Below are 21285 nucleotides of genomic sequence, written 5' to 3' on the forward strand. Positions count from 1 at the left end.
TTTAAGTCTACCTCAGATCTTGCTCTAATACCAGTGTCATAATTCCAAATGTTTCGTGTTTTCTTCGCTCCCGATAGTCGGATAACCTGGATTCGATGTATATCAGAAGTCCCGATAAAATTCGTTAAATATTTATTATCCGAGCGTGGTTAATGTAGGTACTCATTCCAGTTTGAATTCTTCATGATTATTTGCTAAGATATGCAACTTAGAGGAATGGTGCAGTTGAATTCTTTAATTACTTAACTAAAATACTCAGTCAAATATTGTATAACTCTTATGATACAAAACACCCGACTTTGAATAACTGACACTGTTGAAAAACAGTGGAAATGAAACAGCTGCTTAGGAGAAAGCATTCAAAGCTGAACGTTTGCGATTTAATTCGGGAATTGGATTTGGATTGGCATAAAATCCATTGCACTTAATGCATAAAAGAGACTTAATGCGTATCAGCATTAAGTTAATGTCAGATTTCTATCGGCTACTTTAACTGTTTTTTCTTAGCGTAACAATATGATCACTCCGGTACTTATAGGATCCGAACTCCAAACCATGACGATTATCCTGGAGTTTCGGCACCACAATTTTAGGATCATGTGTTTAGTCTTATGATTAAATATATATTTTTATTTGTAAATTCGGCCATTTTGCACAACTGTATGGCGAAAAACCTAAATTTTCGAAAGGAAAACATTTTCACCTCTATATGAAACAGGCTAATTCAATTTCAATCAAATACTTTGATGCCGGTTCTTTTGTTACTAGACTGGATTCGAATCCCAGGCTGACCTATCAGACGGTTTGAAAACCAAATGATCTAAGGGAGTCCTACTTAGGCCTAACTGCTAATATTATTTATTATTATATGTTTTATGTCAGCATTTATTAGATTATTAAAACAGTAGGGCAGTCGAAAGTCACAATATCCAACAGCTATAAAGATCTGGATTAAAAAATTCCTTTCTAGAAAACCAAGACCATTTATGAATTTTCATCTGAAGGTGAGTTAGCCGATCTCATACCGAGGTGATAGATTTTTCCAGCTAAACGTACGCACCATAGAAATTAAATAACTTGCCAACAATTAACACTGACACCAAATTACATCAAAATAATAATTGGATTGGATTATTAGAGGAAATATTAGAGCTGTTCCACAAACCGAATAAGAATTCTGCAATGAGAACTGATGGGATATCAACAGGAATGCTAAAAGAGTGTTCAGCTGAACTGGCTATTCCTTTGACCTGGTTATATATAATTTGAGTCTCAGAACAGGGAGATTACGCAAGAGTGGTAATCCCATTGCACAATGGTGTGCAAAGGCCGATATATCGACCTTTGCACACCATTTAAGTTATCCATTTAAGTTATCGACCAATCAGTATCTCAGAAGTGGTGGTGAAGATTTTGGAAAAGTTGGTTAGAGATCGCATTCAGAAGTGGGTTGACAGAAAATCTCTACTTTGCAATGAACACCATGGATTTACTAAGGGGAAGAACTTGTTTTAGCAACTTGCTCACATTTTGTAATCATTTTATCATTGAACTCGACAAGGAGAATGGATACATTATGATACTTTTGGATTTTGCTAGGGCTTTTGACAGAATACAGCATAGAAGGCTATTGCATAAAATGGAGAATATGGATTTGGATTATAGAATATTAGCGTGGATAAGAGGATTCCTGACTGACAGATAACAAAATGTCGTAATGGGGATGTGAATCTGCAAGATTCAAGGTAACCAGTGGTGTTCTTCAAGAATCAATCCTTGGTGCCTTGTTATTCAATCTGTACATTAATGACATTGGGAAGGATTTGACATGCGACATACAGTTATTTGCTGATGATGCAAAGATGGGTAGGGTAGTCAGGAATGCTGCTGATATGCAGTACTTGCAGAATGATTTGAATAGGCTGGAATTGTAGGCATGGGAAAATGGATGTCAGTTCAATGTCAGTAAATGTAAGGGCATGCACTTTCGTGTGATTAGATATCCAATTTTGTATTATATTGATGGAATTATGCCAGAAGAAACTGATCAGGCTAGGGATCTTGGAGTTTTAGTAAACAGGAAGTTGAAGTTCAAGGGTCATATAGCAAAAATTGTAAATATAACTCAGAAAATAACGGCAATGCTGAAGCGAACCTTGTCATATAAAGATAAGGAAGTCACTTTTCTTTACAAGGCTCGATAAGAACTCGCTTGGATAAATTGCACGAAGGTATGGTCTCCTGGTTTCCGTGGTGATTCTAATAGAGTGGAGAGAGTGTGCAAAGGAAAGTGTTAAAAAATCAGGATTGTGGAATACTGATTATGAAGATAGATTGAAAATTTTAGGCTGCAGACATTAGCAAAGAGGAGAAAGGTGGGTGATATGATTGAGACACAAACTTCTGAAAGGATTATACAGAATTTCAGTAGATGGAATTTTTAATTTTATGGAGGGATGCTTTCAAGAACGGGGTGAGGTATAGATGTTTCTCTTATAGAGTGGTGCATTATTGGAATGGATTGTCGTTGGATGTTGGGTGAGCAAGTAGCGTGAATGAATTCAAGAACAAGTATGACAGCTGGTGCGAATAGTATGTGTTACCTGGATGAATTCCTAACTACCTAGAGGTCTCTCTTAATAATAATAATAATAATAATAATAATAATAATAATAATAATAATAAATACTTTCATAACTTATTTTAAAATTATTATAAATTGAAAAGATTCTTCAAAAATGTAGCATTTCAGTTATGAGATAGAACACAGAAACAATAATTAATGAATGGTTATTACTCAAACTAAAAATAATTACGTACATACCTTTAACGTTGAATAAAAATGTGGTTGCTCGTTATTACTCAAAACGAGTTATTCCTCTTTTTTCCCTATTTTTTAAATCTTTTACGACGGATGTTAGAATTTCAACCTCTCTTCTGTCTGAAGTTTACTGTTACGATTGTCATATTAATTCATTCTTTATATTCTTACGTTTTGTTTTCTCATAATCGCATTGCTGAATTGACAAAAGTTAGTATTCATAATATTACTGTAAGTGGAATGACTAAAATAACGAAGCACCCCTTTTAGAAAATAATATATATATCAATCCTATTTTCTGATATACACATTTTCAAAACATTTTACGTTTTTTGTCATTTAGGGTAATGGAGGATGTGTTCACATGTATCAAAAAGTCTCTACCAATAAGATGTCGGAATGGGACCACAGAAGAGCACGTCAAGTTCATAGATTCCACGCTGTCCGCTTTAGCGAATGCTATAGATTACTTCGATGAAGCGGAACATGGTAAGTTTATCTTTGTGCTTTGTAAGTTTATCTTTACTGCTAATGGCAGTACTATTTTCTTTTCACTTATTCCTATGGTAAATCTGCAATAAAACTATAACTTGCTCTTTGTCTTGATTGAAGATTCTAATAATATTTTTTAAGGTTTATTATTATATTTATTATTTTATCGTACGGGTTTAGATGGCGTTGGTGTAGTTGCGGTTCGTTGTAGCTGGATTAAGTGGTGGAGACAGAAAGTTGTAGAGTAGTGCCCTCCCTAGAGTGGTGCCCTCTCAGGACTCCCTGGAGGTGCAATAATAATAATAATAATAATAATAATAATAATAATAATAATAATAATAATAATAATAATAATACAGGTTATTTACATATCTATTCAATTTCTAACATTATTATTAAATTTACTGTTCGCTACCAAATACGGTGTACCTTAATTTTTGATAACTATTCATAATTATGGTATTTTTTTTCGCTGTTACATTGAACTTTTTTATTCTTTTTGTTCTTCTACCGACATTCCGGAATCTTTGCCTATTGAAAAATACTCATTTTAGCCTTACACCATAGCAGATATATTACAACGTACATTTCTCTCACACAGCTCTGTTGTAATGGAAATATCTTCAAAACTGTTCCATCTTGGGGGTTTCGTTTTGGTTATGATACGAGTTACATATCTTGATTAATATTAAGATGCAACTATGTTGTCTGTTCATTAACTTTTACTTTTTTTTTCTTATAATTACATTGGGAAGACTTTGCATATATTACAATAAATAGGGAGTGTGCCTCGTTGTATTCCTCAAACTGTTCCTACGAATGTGCAGTGTCTTTCTCGAAGACTTTTCTCTAAAAGTAGTTACTTTACACATTGCTCGCGAAGAAAACGTTTAACTGTTTAACAAATAACTTTAATAAATGGTAATTTTATTACTATTTTATACGGTGTTTTTATCGACTGTTTAAAAATTCACCTGTAATTCAGTTTAATGAATTATAGATTTTATAAATGGAGGGGAACAGCAGTATCAACAAAGAAATCAATTGAAACGTGAATCTGTTTTTGTTTTCAGATCAAAGCGTAAAATGTCTACCAAACCGGTTTAATAAACTGAATTAAACCATTGATTTTATAATAATTTTGAGTTAATTTTAATGAAATTAATCACCAATATTTCCTGTAAAATGTCTTCAAGTTCAGGCCATCATTAATATCCTTAATTGTTTTTTCATACACATAGCTTATTTTTTTTATCTTAAAAATGTTATATTTTAGATTATATTCACTGACCATATAATTTTACCGGGTTGACGTAAAAGTATATGATGCAATGTACACTGCTTGGAAAAAAGTCACGTTTGTTAATGAGATGTAGGACCACCTTTAGCTGCGATGACTGCAAGCAATCCCATAGTACACACAAATGTGTTGAGTTTCATGTCCACAGACTATCAGCCAGTTACTGTAGTAGCTGGCTGATTTTGCATTGTCTTCCTGAAGAAGACAATGGTCAGTTCCGTATAAATATAAACGCTACAAAATAGGAATAGGATGCATTGGTTTATCCAGAATATTCAGATACCTCTCAGAGTTCAATGTTCGTAGTACCACAAATAGAGGTGTGAGGCCAAACTAGGAAAAACAGGACCATACCATTGCACCGCCACCTCTGGATTTCATAGTTGGGTTACGCACTCTGATAAGAGACGTTCACTGGCATTCGCCACATCCACAGCTATTCATCTGCTCGGTAGAGAGTACAGCATGATTTGCGGCTCCATAATACAGCTTTCTAAGCTTCCATTACCCACTGTACACGCTCCTTGCACAGCTGAAGACGACGCTACATATTAGGGCAATGTGGGGCATGCATATCATAATATGCATGCCCCACATTGTCACATGTCACATATTATGACGACTAATGATTCTTCTGTCAGAGAAATGTCGCAAAACACGCTGTACTTGAAATCCGATGTGGGGTGGTGCACCATCCTGCATGAAGATGGTCGTATCGAGATATCCTCTTTGCTGCAGTTGTGGAACCACAAAGTTCTGTAGCATATTGGCAACCTGTTAGCATTGACGGAAGAGGTCACTGGTCCATTTTGGCGATTTTCCTCGTAAAAGTATGAACCGATGATAAAAGATGCCGTAATTCCGCACCACACTGTGACCTTGGGCGAGTGGATAGGCATCTGCAGACACACGTGCGGATTAGTTGCAGCCCAAATGCGACAGTTGTGTGTGTGTTAATATCGCTGTTCAAATAAAAGTGCGCTTCGTCACTCCATAAAATCTTCCACGGTCATGCATCATCCACTTCCATGCGCGCTAAGAATCTCGAAGATAAGTCGATTCGTGTGGTCGCATCACCAGGGCGCAATTCTTGAACATGGCTGATTTTACAGGGGTGAAACTTCAACATCTGATGTAGAATTTTCCAGACCATTGTGTATGCGATAACCATTTGCCAGGATATTGCTCGAGATGATGAATGTGCTGGGTACCAGCACATTCATCATCTCCTGTTCCGCAATAGCAATTACAACTTGTTCAACTTGTTGGTGATTGATTGGTTTGTGTCCCCTGCCTACCTGCACTGCTAGAGTTCCAGTAGTTTCTAATCGCCGAATCAGTATTCGTAAGTTTGTTACGCTAATCGGTCCTTTTCGTAAATTTTTCATACGCCGAAAATCATGAAGACAAGCACTGGCATTCTTGTTCCGCTGATAATAGAGTTTGACTTACAAAGCACGCTCACGTAAGGTAAGAGGCATCGAAAAGCAGTTCGTATACGAATGATAAGAAATCTCACAGGCTTTCCTTTTATTGCATGATCGCTCACAAGAAACGCGATAATGCAAATTAATGCATTTTACTCGGTAAACAGCGCCAAAATTTCCCTTATTGGCGACTTTTGGTACTATTTTTTTTTCATTAAATCGAATCCCAATGTTCCACTGTGTACGTCTACCGAATATTGGTGTGTTTGGTCCAATACATTACTCACTAGAGCTCTGAACACTTGACGTTATTTTATAATCACCCTGTATATCGTCTACAAACACGTGACTCGTTACATAGTATGATGCACCTTGCCCATGTGGATGTCCGTTGACTCCTTTCCAAGCGGTTTATATGTACAAGTGTACATACGTATATTATACATTTATACATATATATATATATATATATATATATATATATATATATATATATATATATATATATATATATATATATATGTGTGTGTGTATATATATATATATGTATATATACAGGGTGTTCGGGATAAATTTGACAGTTTCGTAAGGAAAAAGAAAATCTTCTTTGTATCTATTAAATTTAATGAATTGACAAAAAAACATTACAGGCAGAGTTAATTACAATACTATCAACAAGATTTACTCAAAATAACCACCATTAGCATCGATCACAGCTTCAATTCTGCTTCGGAACCTCGAACAAGCTGATGCTACAGTCTCCCTGGGAAGGGCCGCAAAAACTGTTTTAATTTTATCCATTAACTGGGCTTTTGTATTACTGGAAGTGCGATTGGTGTCTTTTTCAACTGCGCCCCATACAAAATAATCCATGGGGTTAAGGTCTGGGGAGTTTGGAGGCCAAACATTTGGACTGGTGAAGTCGTAGAAATTTTCAGACAACCATTTTTGACTTTTCCCAGAGGTGTGGCAAGGGGCCGAATCCTGCTGCCATACATACGGCCTACCATTGGCTACCCTTGTTATCCAGGGCTTGACTACAGTTAGCAACTCCACGAACAAAGCCCGAATTCCAATGCCAGGGTTCTTCAACACCTGTTCCTGCAGATTTGCGAGGAATTCTGCTGTACGAACGCAATCAGATCGTCTGCTAGGGATCTTTCTTCTTGCTACATCCTCGTAGTCACCATTGCAAGTCTCTAGTTCATGCCTGATTGTTTTTACTGTATTCAGGGAGCATTGGGCAGCAGTCGTAATATCCTTATTTTGATGGCGGGCACGAATCATCATGATACAAGTTATTCTCTTCCATGATTCAGGTGGGTTCCAGCTATCCATCCTTTCTGACATCTTGTATATGAATGAAGAAGGGTCCAAACTTTTAAATGAAGAGAAGTGTGTGTTAATACATGTAACTTACGGAAAAATATAATTAATTATAAATATGTCAAATTTATCCCGAACACCCTGTATATATGTACTTATATATGTATATATATAAGTACACGTATTTGTTTGTTTAAATACGATATTGTCAGTATGCCGTTAATGCGTGGTAGAACAATGGCGACGAAGATCACGTGGGTGATTTGAATTTGAGGGGATTTTGTGCAGTGAAGTGCAGTGTGTGTGAAATGTATTCGTCGAGAAAACTGATGGATATGCGGAAGGAAATTGAAACCGTAGAGAGTGTGCATTAAATGTTTCAAAAGTGAGTACCTATTACGTGACGAGAAAGCAGGAAATGTTAATATAGTGGATAGTATCGACGGTAGGATGGAAAATGATGTTATCATTATCGAATACGACTGTGAAAATAGAGGAGAACGAAATAAACATTTATATAGAAATAGCGCGCTTGAATGTTATCATTAATGAACAAAGCGCGGAATTGAAAAATTGCAGAAGCGGCAAGAGATTAGCGAGGCTGAAAGGAGAAAGAAGCAAGTTGTCCGAAGTATTAATAAAGACCGAGCGAACAAACAAGTTAAGAAGAAAATTATGTACGGAGAATCAATGATCATGGGAATACTTAATGAAAGTGTGACAAAATTCTGTTTCCCCTGGTGCAGAAATTCGCGACATTAGTCACAGCATTCGGATGCAAAGAGGTAAGTCGAAGGAAATGATTGGCTTGGTTGGCACAAATGATTTGAGAAGCGAGAAGTACTGTATGAGGGAGGATGTAAAGGAATTGTTAGAAGAAAGCAAAACTGAACAGCGAAGGTGAAGATTGTAAGTCTCCTACCACACTATGATAGCAACGAACTGAGGAGGAGGAGGACGTTGCTAGCTAAGGAGTCTATGCGTAGGTTGCTCAGAAGGAATGATGTAGGATTTGTGGATCTGTGATGGATGGAAGGATTTGTACAATACTGATGGACTGCATCTGAATGGCTTTGATGTTAGGTGTGTGTGTGTGTGAGAGAGAGAGAGAGAGAGAGAGAGAGAGAGAGAGAGAGAGAGAGAGAGAGAGAGAGAGAGAGAGAGAACTTTGTTCGCTGAGCATGCTGAAGCGTAAATTCAGGAAAAGTTTAACAATTAGGGCGGAAGCGGGCGAGTTTGTGTGAAGGCACTCAGGAAGCGAGTGAGTGTGAGAATCACCAAGTACAGAATCTAGTCTCAATCAAAAATATTGAATAGGGTGGTCAATTCAAGAAGAAAAGGTGGGTGGGGCCTAAAGGGATACTGCAGTTTCTCTCAGGAACAAGTATCAGGAACAAGAGGAAGAAATTTTTGGAATTGGTTAGTGCATCCTCGCCAAACATTATAGGCATTAGTGAGACTTCGCTAACAGCATGACTAAACATACACACGTAACCACCACAAAATCGCTAACAGCAGATGATGTAGTTACAGGGATAAAATGTGAATCGTTTAGTATATTTCAAGGCAGATAGAAAAGATAGGTTGGGGAGGATTACTGCTGATGATAACGCATTGAAGCAAAAAAGAATAGGAGATAAGCGGGAGAGTGGCTGTTCATTTGAAGCAGTCTGGTGTGAAAATAAGGCCAGTAAGATATAGTTGATTGTTGCTATAGGCCAGGGAGTTCCACGGATGATCTGGAAGACATGCATCACCAAATGAGTACAATGGGTACTGGTCGAGTGATTATTATTGGGGACTTGAGCTATGGAGATATATACTGGAAGAAAGAAAGATCATATAGCAAGAAGGAAATAGAATTTATACACCTACTGGAGAAAATTACTTGAGTCAGCATGTGATGGAGGGAACTAGGGGTGTGAGAGTATTGGACCTGGTCATAGAATAAGAAGAGCTATCCGAAACCAAAGTGACCACATTGCTGCGATTGATGAAAGTGACCATGCCTTATTGACTTGGGAGATGGTAAAACATGAGGAATATTCTGTCAAGAAGGGATGTTGTGGAATTACAAGGCAGGTGATTATGACAAGCTTAGGAAGAAGCTTAAATCTGTCCCAGGCATAAAACACTGCAGGGTAAGGATGTTAGTAGTACATGGGAGATAGTTAAGGGTCATCTAGAGGAAGCAATATTAAATTGGCTTCCTAAGGTAAGAAGAGGTAATCAGGTAGAAGTCAGATGGATGAGTAATATCATTAAGTAAGAGCTGCAGAAGAAGAAAAGCCTTTGAAGGCTATATAAAGAGAAAAGTGACCAGCATGCCACTGAAGGCAAAATTAGATTGTGAGAAGAATCTAACTGAGCAGGCCAAAGGAAATCCTAAAGAGTTCTTTCGTTATGTGGCAAGTAAGAGGAAGTATGACTATGGAAGATTAACCTTAATGAGTGATGATTGGTCACGAGGTGACAGAAGTAGATAAAATAGCTGAGTTACTAAGTGACCACTTTGAAAGCGTTTATCATGCTAGTGAGGTTACTGCTCTAACATATGTGACAGACACTAATGTGGGAACAGAGGTGGATGGATTGGAGGTTCTTAGGATATTGCAGAATCTCAAATGTAAATACAGCTGTGGGATTAAATTGGATATCAGCTCAGGCTTTGCGAGAATGTACACAGGAACTGGCAATGCCTCTGACTAGGTCCTTTAATTTAAATCCCGGCTCTGGCAGAATTTCAAGGGAATGGAAAGAGCGCAAATTAATTCCCTTGTAAGGGAGATTCTAATACTGCACCAGTAAGTTATAGACCAATCAGTATCTCAGGCGTGGTAGTAAAAGCACTGGACAAATTAGTCAAAAAGAGAATTCTATCCATTCTTGAATTCTATGATACTGTATGAGGGGCAATATGGCTTTGTGATGGTTCGCTCGTGCCTTATTAATTTACTATCTTTTTTTTAAAATAGAATAACAAGAGTTGGATAAAGGAAATGTTATCCAATGATTCTGCTTGATTTTGCAAAATCATTTGACAGAATACCACATGTAGCTTTGTTATACAAATTAGGACAAATTGGGATTGATATGACACTGGTTGAATAGATAAGAGGGTGGTTGGTGGACAAATATCAAAACTGGCTGTAAGGGGAAGAATCGATGCGAAAACCGGTAACCAGTGGTGTGCCGAAAGGTTCGGTGCTGGGACCACTACTGTTTAATTTGTACATAAACGATATAGGAAATAATCTGAAATGAAATATTCAGTTGTTTGCTGATGATGCAAAATTAGGTAGAGTAATAGTTAATCAAGGAGATGTGGAGAGCTTGTAGGACGATCTAAATAGGCTGTCAGTATGGACAAAAGATAATAGATATCATTTTAATGTAGAGAAATGTAAAGCATGCATTTTGGAATAAATAGATTACAAGCTGTGTATGATATTTTTAAAGCTACAACAAAATATGTAAAAATTTGAAATAAAATTTGGGAGACAGGAAATTGGCCTGATGATTGGGTAAAATCCATTTTTATTCCAATACACTAAAAGGAAATGTCAACGAATGCAAGAATTATAGAACTATTGCCTTGATCTCCCATGAAAGCAAAATTATTCTCTATGTTATTAAAGAAAGACTTAATATGTCGAGCATCTTCTTCTTCCTGCAGAACAGGCAGTTTTTAGAAAAGGACATGGATCCAGAGATAAAATGTCTAGTCTAAGGCACTTGGTTGAAAAGGCTCAAGATTTTAATATTCCCTTGTATATGTGTTTCATTCATTACGCCAAAGCATTTGACTGCATGAAATTTGTGGAAAATACTAAGTACAATGGGCATCCCAGAACACTTGAAAATCTTTTAAAACAACTCTACGAGAGGAATCAGGCTGCGGTGAGGATGGATGGAAAAACATCTCAGTTGTTGAACATCGAGAAAAGTGTGAGACAAGGATGCTTACTGTCCTCTGATCTACACAATCTTTACGGAAAATATATTAAGAAATGCACTTAACGGACACGATTGTGGTTTCTCAGTTGGAGACAAAATGATAGATAATATTAGGTATGCTGACGATACCGTTATTATTACCAGCAGCAAAGGAGAACTAAAGCCCCTCATTAAAAAGTTGAATGGGAAAGCCTGAAATATGGTTTAAGACTTAATTGCGATAAAACAAAATATATGGCGATAGATGAAAATGACAATTTTGCCCAAAACATGGTTTCGAGACGGTGGATGAATTCATTTACCTTGGAACTCTAATAAGCGCCAAGAGTAGATGTCAACCAGAAATTAAAAGAATTACCATGGCGAGGTCAGAATGGTGCAATTCCAGAAACTATGGAAAGATAGAAACATTTCTATCACCACTAAATCAAGACTGGTCAATAGCTTGGAATTTTCGATTTTCATTTAGAGTGCTGAATCTTGGACACTTTGCAAGAAAGATAATGACAAGATAAACAGCTTCGAGATGCGGTGCTGGAGAAGCAAGTTGAGAGTCTCCTAAATGGACAAAGGGTCTAATGAAAGTGTAGTAAGTCAACTAAAAATCAAGAGGCGGCTATGTGACATTGTAAATGAAAGAATTCTCAAATATTTCGGTCATACTTCATGATGTGAAAATGACAACCTGGAAAAATGCATTATCCAGAGCAAAGTGGAAGGACAAAGAAAAAGAGGACGCCCAAGACCAAGATGGTTGGACCAGATTAAAAAGATCACCGGACTTTGTAGTTGGTCACTGCTGCAACTAAAGACAGAAAGAAATGGAGAGACACTGTGGGTAGGGTCATTAGTCAGACATGAGGAGACAGAGCAAGACGAAGAAGATCACATTGATGGTACTGTACCCTACTCCAGGAAACAGATGAAGCTGGAGATTTAGCGGTTGTGGTAGACAGAGTTAAAGTTTAGAGGACATATTGTTAAGGTTGCTAATGTAGCCCATAAGATTACTTGGCTATTGAAGAACGCATTAACAAGTAGAAATAAGGTAATTGTAATTCCTCTTTATAAGGCCTTGATATCAAGTCTGGTCCCCTGGGTTTCTTGGGATGATGAAGAAGTGGAAAGGATTCAGAGGCGAGCGACCAAGATGGTGATTGGTCTGTGGAATGTTCCCTATGAGGATAGATTGAGGGTGTGTGGTTTGCAGAAGTTGGTTGATAGGAGAAAAGGAGGGGATATGGTAGAAACATTTAAGTTGCTTAATGGGTTTTATAGGATTGATGCAGGGGAAATGTTTCAGCACTTGGCTGGAGGGGCCAGAACAAGGGGTCATCCCTGAAAATTTAATAAAGTTGTGGTTAGTAGGGGGTGTGAGGACTAGATTTTTTTTTTTGCTTGGAGATTTGTGAATGAGTGGAATGGGTTGCTAGAGTCAGTTGTGAGTGCTTGTTCTGTTAATGGGCTGAAGGAGAGGTATGATAGATTATGTGGATAGTTTGGGTCTCCCGTGATGAGTCTTTGGACTCCATGGAGGTGCCAGTACAATAATAATAATAATAATAATAATAATAATAATAATAATAATAATAATAATAATATATGTATAAAAGTATATGGTGCAACCCTACGCAAACATAAAAAATCATAAGTTCTTTGTATACCTCGCAACAAGTAGTTCCAACAAACAGCTTAATGAAATAAAGTCAGTAACCTAAGAATACGCTTTTAGAAAAAGATTGAGAGGCTATCTCATCGGACTGAATAATGTTGACTTTAAATTTAAACGTATTATAGTGATCATAGTAGATAACTATAACTATTATATATATAATAGTATATTATATATAACAGTTATACACAAATTAAATGACTGTAACAGATACAGTCATTTGATTTTATGACTGCATCGCCTACTTTTATATTTTGGCTACGGCTCTCGGTTATGCACATTGTAGCTCCTTCTCTTTAACCTATTTTCCTTAACTAGTCTTTTCCTTAACCCATCAGTCTCTATATCGCCACTTCAATAGTAATTGTATTATATTATATTTATAATATATGGAATGTTAATTTTTTTACTCCAATCGATTATCACTTGTTATACTCCAACACCTGTGTTGCTTCACTGTTGTATTGTTATCATTTGCACTACTTCAGTCTTAATAATAAATTGCAATTTCAAGAATATAAAATTAATATATATAAATAAATAAATTAAATTAAATAAAAATGTTTATGTGCCCCCCCCGTAAAATGGACTTAGTCAATCAACAGGTTCTATGGGCTTCGTCAGAGCCTCCATAGCTCTGGTCTCTTTCGACTAAATGTAAGTTAGCCGGTCTCACACACACACACACACACACACACGCGGACTTACAATCATAACATGCATATACTTTATCTCTCATTAGGAGGGCTCAACCCGTTCCCCCCAAAGGGAGGAGGAAAAAGAAGGGGGAACTCCCATATGAATAAATAAATAAATGGACTTCGTCAATAGGTGAAAACAATACCGAAATCTAAGATATTGATAGAGATATTAAAGTCTACTTCAATATCGTAGTCAAATTTGTTTGGGAATAAACTATTTGTTAATATATTTTCATTTGAAATTTAAATTAAACTTTTGGTCAGTACAAAAAGTATATCATTTGCTGTTAATTTGGTACATTGTGATAAGTAATTATTCATTCAAAGTTTAATTTTTTTTGTAAAATACAATGGTACTTTAATTCGACATTCATTAATGATTTTATTATATTTTTGATAAAAATCGAGGAAAACTTATCCGATTTACAAGCTTAACTCTACAAGTTCATAAGAAATAATGCAGTTAAACGTATCATATAGAAGGTAGGGAGTGTATTAGTTAACAATAGCATTAAGATTTGGATAAATTATCTTTTCTGTTTGCAAAATTAATTTTAGAGTTGATCCGATCCACGATCTAATTAGGATGCTCTTAAATGAACAGTTTTGAAACCTGCTTTTTAATTTTTTTTCTCTCACTTTATTTATCGAATTTGGTCTTGTTTTCTTATAGTCAAAGAGGACACCACACGAAATTTCAGAATGGTAGATCTAACTACACAATTTCTTATAACGTGGAACTCAATTATTTTTTGCCACACATCCAACCCACAACCTGACTCTTACCACGTGTTCCCTACCGTTACTTAAGTAACTGTAGCTACAGTATCGCGTATCTCAGTGTTACTTTTTAACTCATGTAATTTACTTTTGATGCACACACTTTGTTGTTTATGTAATTCCGGGTGGTGGCTAGAAAAGTTTATATGGCGCAAGTTTTATGAATGCGAACTGACATCTACGAGAAATTTTCCTTAATTAAAGTGAATGTCAGCTAAATTAGTAGATCAACTTAGAGGTGTTATTTAAATTAGTATTTTATATATTTTTTGTAATACTTTAGGTATAATTACTTCAGATGAAGATATCTGTCATGAACAGTTGCAGTCTGAGGAGATTAAAATCTGTCTCTCTGAATCTCAGAACCTTGAACAGCACGAATGGTAAAGTATTATTTATTCTTTGTGAAAATATGTTACTTCAATACCACTGGCATGTATTGATTTATATGTTCAATTTATATTTAAGAAACCAACTATTTCTTTCACCTTTTCTATTAGTAATGTTTATAAATTTACCTTTCTTGTTTATATAATCATTAGAATTTCAATATTTTATTTTCTTACTTTGCTACATTTCTTTGCCTTTTTTCTATATAATTCTTCTACCTAACATTTTTATTCTCTTTATAATCAGACTCTGCATTTTCATCGTTTAAAACTATTACATAAAGACTTTCTTTTTAAGACACTACTTTCTTTTTTTTTTTGCTCAGAGACCAAACATGGAATTTTTAAGCCATCGCCCCTCTAATCTGGCAAAGAAATTCATCTCCTACCTAAAGAAAATCAGATCAGACGTATCTATACCCACAAGGGTATTTGAATTCCTTGTTTTGGAGAGCGATTATGCTAACCACTTATCCAACTAGGTCAGCCAATGATTGTAGCTCTAATCATTTGATATTAAAGTTTTTCAATGTCCTTTATCTTTTTTTAATAGCTTTTAAAATTTGATATGATCCATATTTTTTATATTATTCATATATTGATTTTCTTTTTCTCCTCCTTTCTTTTACTTTGTTTGCTCCTCTTTTTAATGTCAGTTCTTATTTTTAATACTACTACTCTTGCAGATTCATGGTACATCGTAATGAATAAAATAAATTCAATTTTCGACGAAATCACTTTCAAAGTTGAACAATGATATTTCTATCATTGTTCAACTAAACGTTCAAATAAAACTTACTCTAATGAAGTGAGTATTGAAACTTGCAGATTGCAGCCTTCCCAGATACATGTTTAGGAACCTCAGTATCACATATTATCTCAGAAATTTTGTTTGAATATAATTACATTATATTCCACAGTATACAAATAAAGTTTCGAAAAACATACTATTTATTCAATTTATATTTGATTTGTGTCTTAAAATTCATGTAATCAAAGGTAATGATGAAGACTCTTTTGGAAGTGGCGAGAAGAAGCTCAGCATGGGAAAAACGTACTGTGGCTGCACAAAGATGAAGAAATATCACTGATAATTTTACATAACAAACATGAAATAAAACAAATAATTAATTTATAAAATACTATGATTGAATAATATTTCATACTTATTCGAAATACACTAAAAATGTGATGCAGTATTCTGTTTATTTTTGTGACAGTCTTATAAACATGAATTCGCTTAATATTTTGTCGATATAATATATTTAAATGTGTGTGCATTTATGTATATATGCTGTCATTGGAATATCTATATAGGATTTATCATTATAGGAATGGGACCAAATGCATCCCCAGACTACTATTCAACTGTTCAAATGGCGTGAAGCGTATTTTATTTCAAATATTTACAACTCTCAAAACCGGCCGAGTGTATTTAGAGGACAAGTTTCAAGAATTAACGAAAATTGTGCTCGTGCCTTATAATAGAGTCCTGACCTCAATGGGATCGACATATTCAGATTTCGGGTTGGAATATGTTTCGAATATCAAAAAAGATGATGTGTTTATGATTGGAAATGATCTAAAAAAGAAAGAAGTTTCCTTACCCGCTGCTTCACCACTTACATTATCTCGAAAAGCCCAGTTGCCAACGAGGTATCCTCCCCAAGTTTATCCTGAGTTAACTACTCTAGAAGTTGCTGTCCTAGCTCAACCAGAAAGAACAACAGGTGAGAATATAATTTAAATAAAAGATGTGGGAAGATACAAGCATATTCAGATAAATCAATATGTAGTTATGTAGTCATGTCTAAAACACACACACACACACACACACACACACACACACACACACACACACACACACACACACACACACACACACACACACACACACACACACACACACACACACACACACACACACACACACACACACACACACATATCAGTAGTTGCTTTAAAATGTTTTCAACACCGTTGAGTGATTAAATGGTGGTATGGCTGAAAACTTTGGTTAATACGTTACATATTATTCTCTTTTATAGTTGAATTTTTTTTTTAAAACGAGTTTATTTTAGACTCTTTTATTCTGCCCTCTGTTATTTTTATATTTTCTCTCTTCCATTTTATTCCGAATGCTAGAGTTTCGTATCCGTATCTACCAATTTTCACTTTCTATAATAAGATACTGATTCTTTTGATTACATTTATGTGCCGTTTTAGCAGATGATCTAAGACGCAGCATATTGAACGATCATGGTAAACACCAGGATTTCGCTGTTGTATTCTTAACACCTCTAATATGGTGCAGAGTATTATCTTGTTGAAACATATCTGTGCCATTTTGGTAGAAACTCACCAAATCTGATGAGTATCTGATTACCCACAATGGTTAGGTACTTTGTGGCATTACAGTACTGTCTCCAGGCATCAGAGCTCCAAGAAATTCCCTAAAAGACATTCCTCATGTCATACCGCTGCAGTTTTCCACCTGTTTTTCGTCTACTAATTTTCCACCTACCGTCGGCATAGTATAGCTAGAAACCAGATTCATCAGAAAAGGCATTTATTTCCGCAATCTTCAAAGGTCTAATAACGTTTATATCCTAACGTTTGCGTCTCAGACGCAAACATTAGGCTATGCATGAGTCTCCACAGTGTGCCTTCTTCGGTGGTCTATACGGCGAAAGATACCTTGAACTATGGTTATGAAGACATCACCATTCATCGCCTGATTAAATTCATATCAGTATCATATACCAGCTTTCATCGTGATACCAGTGCCATCTGGCGGGATGAATGGCCGATTCAAAAATAATGGGCGTTGTTATAATATTTTGACTTGACTGTGTGGCGTCAACTAATTTGAATCATTAATATATCTAAATACATATTTATCAATCAAGCTTAAGCAACTAGAAATATTTAAATTATAATGAATATACGATATTATAATGATATAAAGAATATTATAAAATATTATGATATAAATAATATATGATATTATGGTATAATGATATAAAGAATATTATAAAATATTATGATATAAATAATATATGATATTATGATATAATGATATAATATCATATAGTATTAATCGATGCGATTAAAAATTAGAAAGTAGCAAAACATTTCACTATTAATTTTTCTATGTTAATGGAAAACTTCTAAAATATGTCTGATGAAGTCAAGCATATTTTACACAGTGTTGTATGTAAGAATAAAAAAATAAATTAAATGAAAGAATTTGGTCAACAAATATATTTGACATTTGACGTCTAAAACTTTGACATTCTCTAACTTAACATGTAATATCCATCTTTCGTAATTGTATTTCTTCACTAAATTTTACTGATTACTATGAATTAACGTTTACTTTTATTTACTATAAAATAGTTAATTCACAGATATAATTTTTCATGTTTTGCACCATCAAATGTGTATTGTCTCTTAAATAATGCTAATCAGAACTCAAAACTCTGGAAACCAGCTTTTACTTCTATTAACGGACTTGAACCTTGAGGTTATTAAAAATTGTGCAAAAGTATTAAACAATTCTATTTCTTCAAGTGTATTGTATTCTTTTTCCTTTTTTTTTTTAAAGATTCTGCTTCCAATCATCAACTGTCGGGTAGCCCAGAAGATCAAGCAAACGTGTCCTTACAAAAGATGAATGATTTTTACGTATTACCTACAGTAAACACAATCGAAGATCTTCATGAATTCTGTAGCTTTAGAACTATCAGTCGATGGATAAGTAACATTAAAGACTGCACAATGTTTGACACGAACACGTTACTAACGAAGATTTCTAATATTTCAATGGAAAGGTAGGTGTCATTTCTATATGGATTGTTTCGGTATGCATTGCACATGTAATTGTTAGATGTCTGAATACAGATGAGTGATTTTAATGGAAAAGTTTGGCCATCGGTATTTTGATTTTACTAAACAAAATACCTAATCTTAAAAAAATCATGAATTCACAAAAACCTCTAATTAAATAACCGAAGTAAATCTTAACGAAAAAGTCTTAACTCTTAGAAAACACTATTTTTGAAGACAACTACTTCTGTTCACAGGAGTATGTCAATTCCAGTAAGTTGTATCACAACGTTAGTAAATAATTGGAGGTAATGCAAGTGCAGTTTTGTAAACCTTGAACAGATAGAAGTACGAAAACAAAGAAATATTGGTAATAATGGCTACATTAATTTCTTCCATATGCATCCAATGAGGCTTAAAACTATAATAAATTGACTATTACTTTCAAAACAGCCGAAATAATAATGAATTACTAATGCTCTTAATTTTCTGAAATTTAATATTACTAATTGTGAATTGCTAATTATTTCTTCCCATGTAATTAAAGGTATTGCTATGTACTATTAACAGGTAAAGGATAATCTTAGTACGAATTACCACTGAAATACCTAATCCTATGATACCAATCTTTCATATCTGTTAATTACATGTATTCTACCTGTCGATTTTCTTACTTTGATGAAAAGCCGGATAAAAACTTTCTTCCTCCATACGAGACCCGATAATTCACATTCACCTGAAATACCATTTATAAAGATTCCTTGCATCCTATACAGAATTCGAACTCAGGTCTTTCCATTTGAAGGGCATACTCGCTAAATTCTGTCACCAACCAAAATCAGCCATGCGGATATCTTATATACTCGTAGTTTTTATCAGAGTAAAAATACTACAGATTGTCTATCTTCCTGACTGCATCCCCTGATTATTACTTTCAAATTTCAGAAGCTTCAAAAAAAACAAAACAAAAGACAAACAAACTTTCTCTCTATTGCAGTCAGGAAGATTGCAACCCTTGAAAGAAACACACAGATATCTGAATGCCATATTGATGTAAAAAACACTGCGGTTGACTCATTTCACTGATAAGCTACTGTCTCTAGTCTTGCTATATTTTGTGTTTGGACAATGATACTGCTCTGCAAACAATGAGATTTTTCTGTTAGCATGTTTGAAAAGATAACTGCATTTACACCGTGGCGTTTCGTTATATTGTGGAAAATGTCCGGCGTCAGAAATAGAAATTACTCTTAAGGAACTTTTGATAATCCGGAAAATGGATCGAGAGAGAGAGAGAGAAGAAAAACCAAGAAATGGAAACTTTACCAATTACAACTTCTGCACAAGTTGGCCTGATTTATATTGCTGTTATGTTATGATGATTCTTTATATTTATAATTCAAGGAATGTATAAAGTACTGCTTGTGTCTAAACTACTTATATGAATATAAATACAATATGAAATTTTATGGGAATCTTTTCGATTAAATGTGATAATTAGTTAACAAAATTGCATTTCAACTGAAATAGAACTAAACAACTTAATTTGATTTAATTAGAAGAAACACACGTATAAACCACAGTGAAAATTATTTAATTGTAAATATTTCATCCTAAGTCTTAGGACATCATCAGTACAGTATTTAAACAAAAATTAGGAATAACATACAATAACATTGTATGTTATTCCTAATTTTATAAATTAATAACATACAATAACATTGTATGTTATTCCTAATTTTTGTTTAAATACTGTACTGATGATGTCCTAAGATACTTACGATGAAATATTTACAATTAAATAATTTACACTGTGGTTTATACGTGTGTTTCTTCTAATTATGAACGCACCACAGGTTTCGTTATTTAAAAAAATTAATTTGATTTATTATATTAAGAACATAATATAGAAAATAATATTGAACACAATTTCATATAAATTAAAAATAAATATTTTCTTTCATTTTAAGTGTTGCATCTCGTGGACTACAATGTTTGAGACTTACAGGTAACCCAGGTTGTAAACATTCTTCGTTAGAACAATTCCATTTAACTGTGAGGTTCCTCTTGAACATGTTGGTTGAAAGTTTGGAGCACTTTGTTCAAGTTACAAATGGTAAATGTTTTACAAATGTTCTTTTTAATTGTTTTTTTTCAATGTGCATTAAAATGCTGAATAGCTGAACAATACAAAAGATATCTGAACATTTTTTTACTATTTATTTATCTTGTGTTTTATTAAATCTTTGGCATAACTGGTATCGAGCGTAAAGAGTACAGTATGTTTAGAGAGGATAGACAGGAAACGATTAGGATGTGTTGCTAATAATAGTAGACAGATGATCTTAATCCAGTTGGAGTAGAAAACTGTAACTGCAATGCTAGTAACAATTTTCTATGTGTCAGTGAGTTGAAGCTGGTGACGAAGAAGTGCATTACCAGATAAACATGGTGGATGTTAAACGAGTAATCGCCATAGGTGACTTTTATTATCCGAATACTAATTGGGTAGCGGTGAAATATCAGAAGAATGAAATCGAATTTATAGAGCTGTTGCGAGACAACTTCGACCTCTTGGCATCATGTGACAGA

General features: G+C 34.7%; 1 protein-coding gene across 1 annotated transcript in view; it reads left to right on the forward strand.

The window, feature by feature from the left end:
- LOC150108314 (uncharacterized) overlaps positions 1-21285 on the forward strand; it is a 220779-nt gene that overhangs the window by 31115 nt on the left and 168379 nt on the right. The window contains exons 5-9 of the mRNA XM_090390443.1: positions 3165-3310; positions 14760-14859; positions 16198-16595; positions 18473-18698; positions 20664-20809. Of these exons, the coding sequence (XP_090246569.1) occupies positions 3165-3310; positions 14760-14859; positions 16198-16595; positions 18473-18698; positions 20664-20809 (1016 nt within the window). The remainder of the gene's footprint in view (positions 1-3164; positions 3311-14759; positions 14860-16197; positions 16596-18472; positions 18699-20663; positions 20810-21285) is intronic.

The sequence above is a fragment of the Typopeltis vanoorti genome, chromosome 3 (genome assembly GCF_054136105.1).
Source record: "Typopeltis vanoorti isolate ZY-2024b chromosome 3, IOZ_Tvanoo_1.0, whole genome shotgun sequence".
NCBI lineage: Eukaryota > Metazoa > Arthropoda > Arachnida > Uropygi > Thelyphonidae > Typopeltis > Typopeltis vanoorti.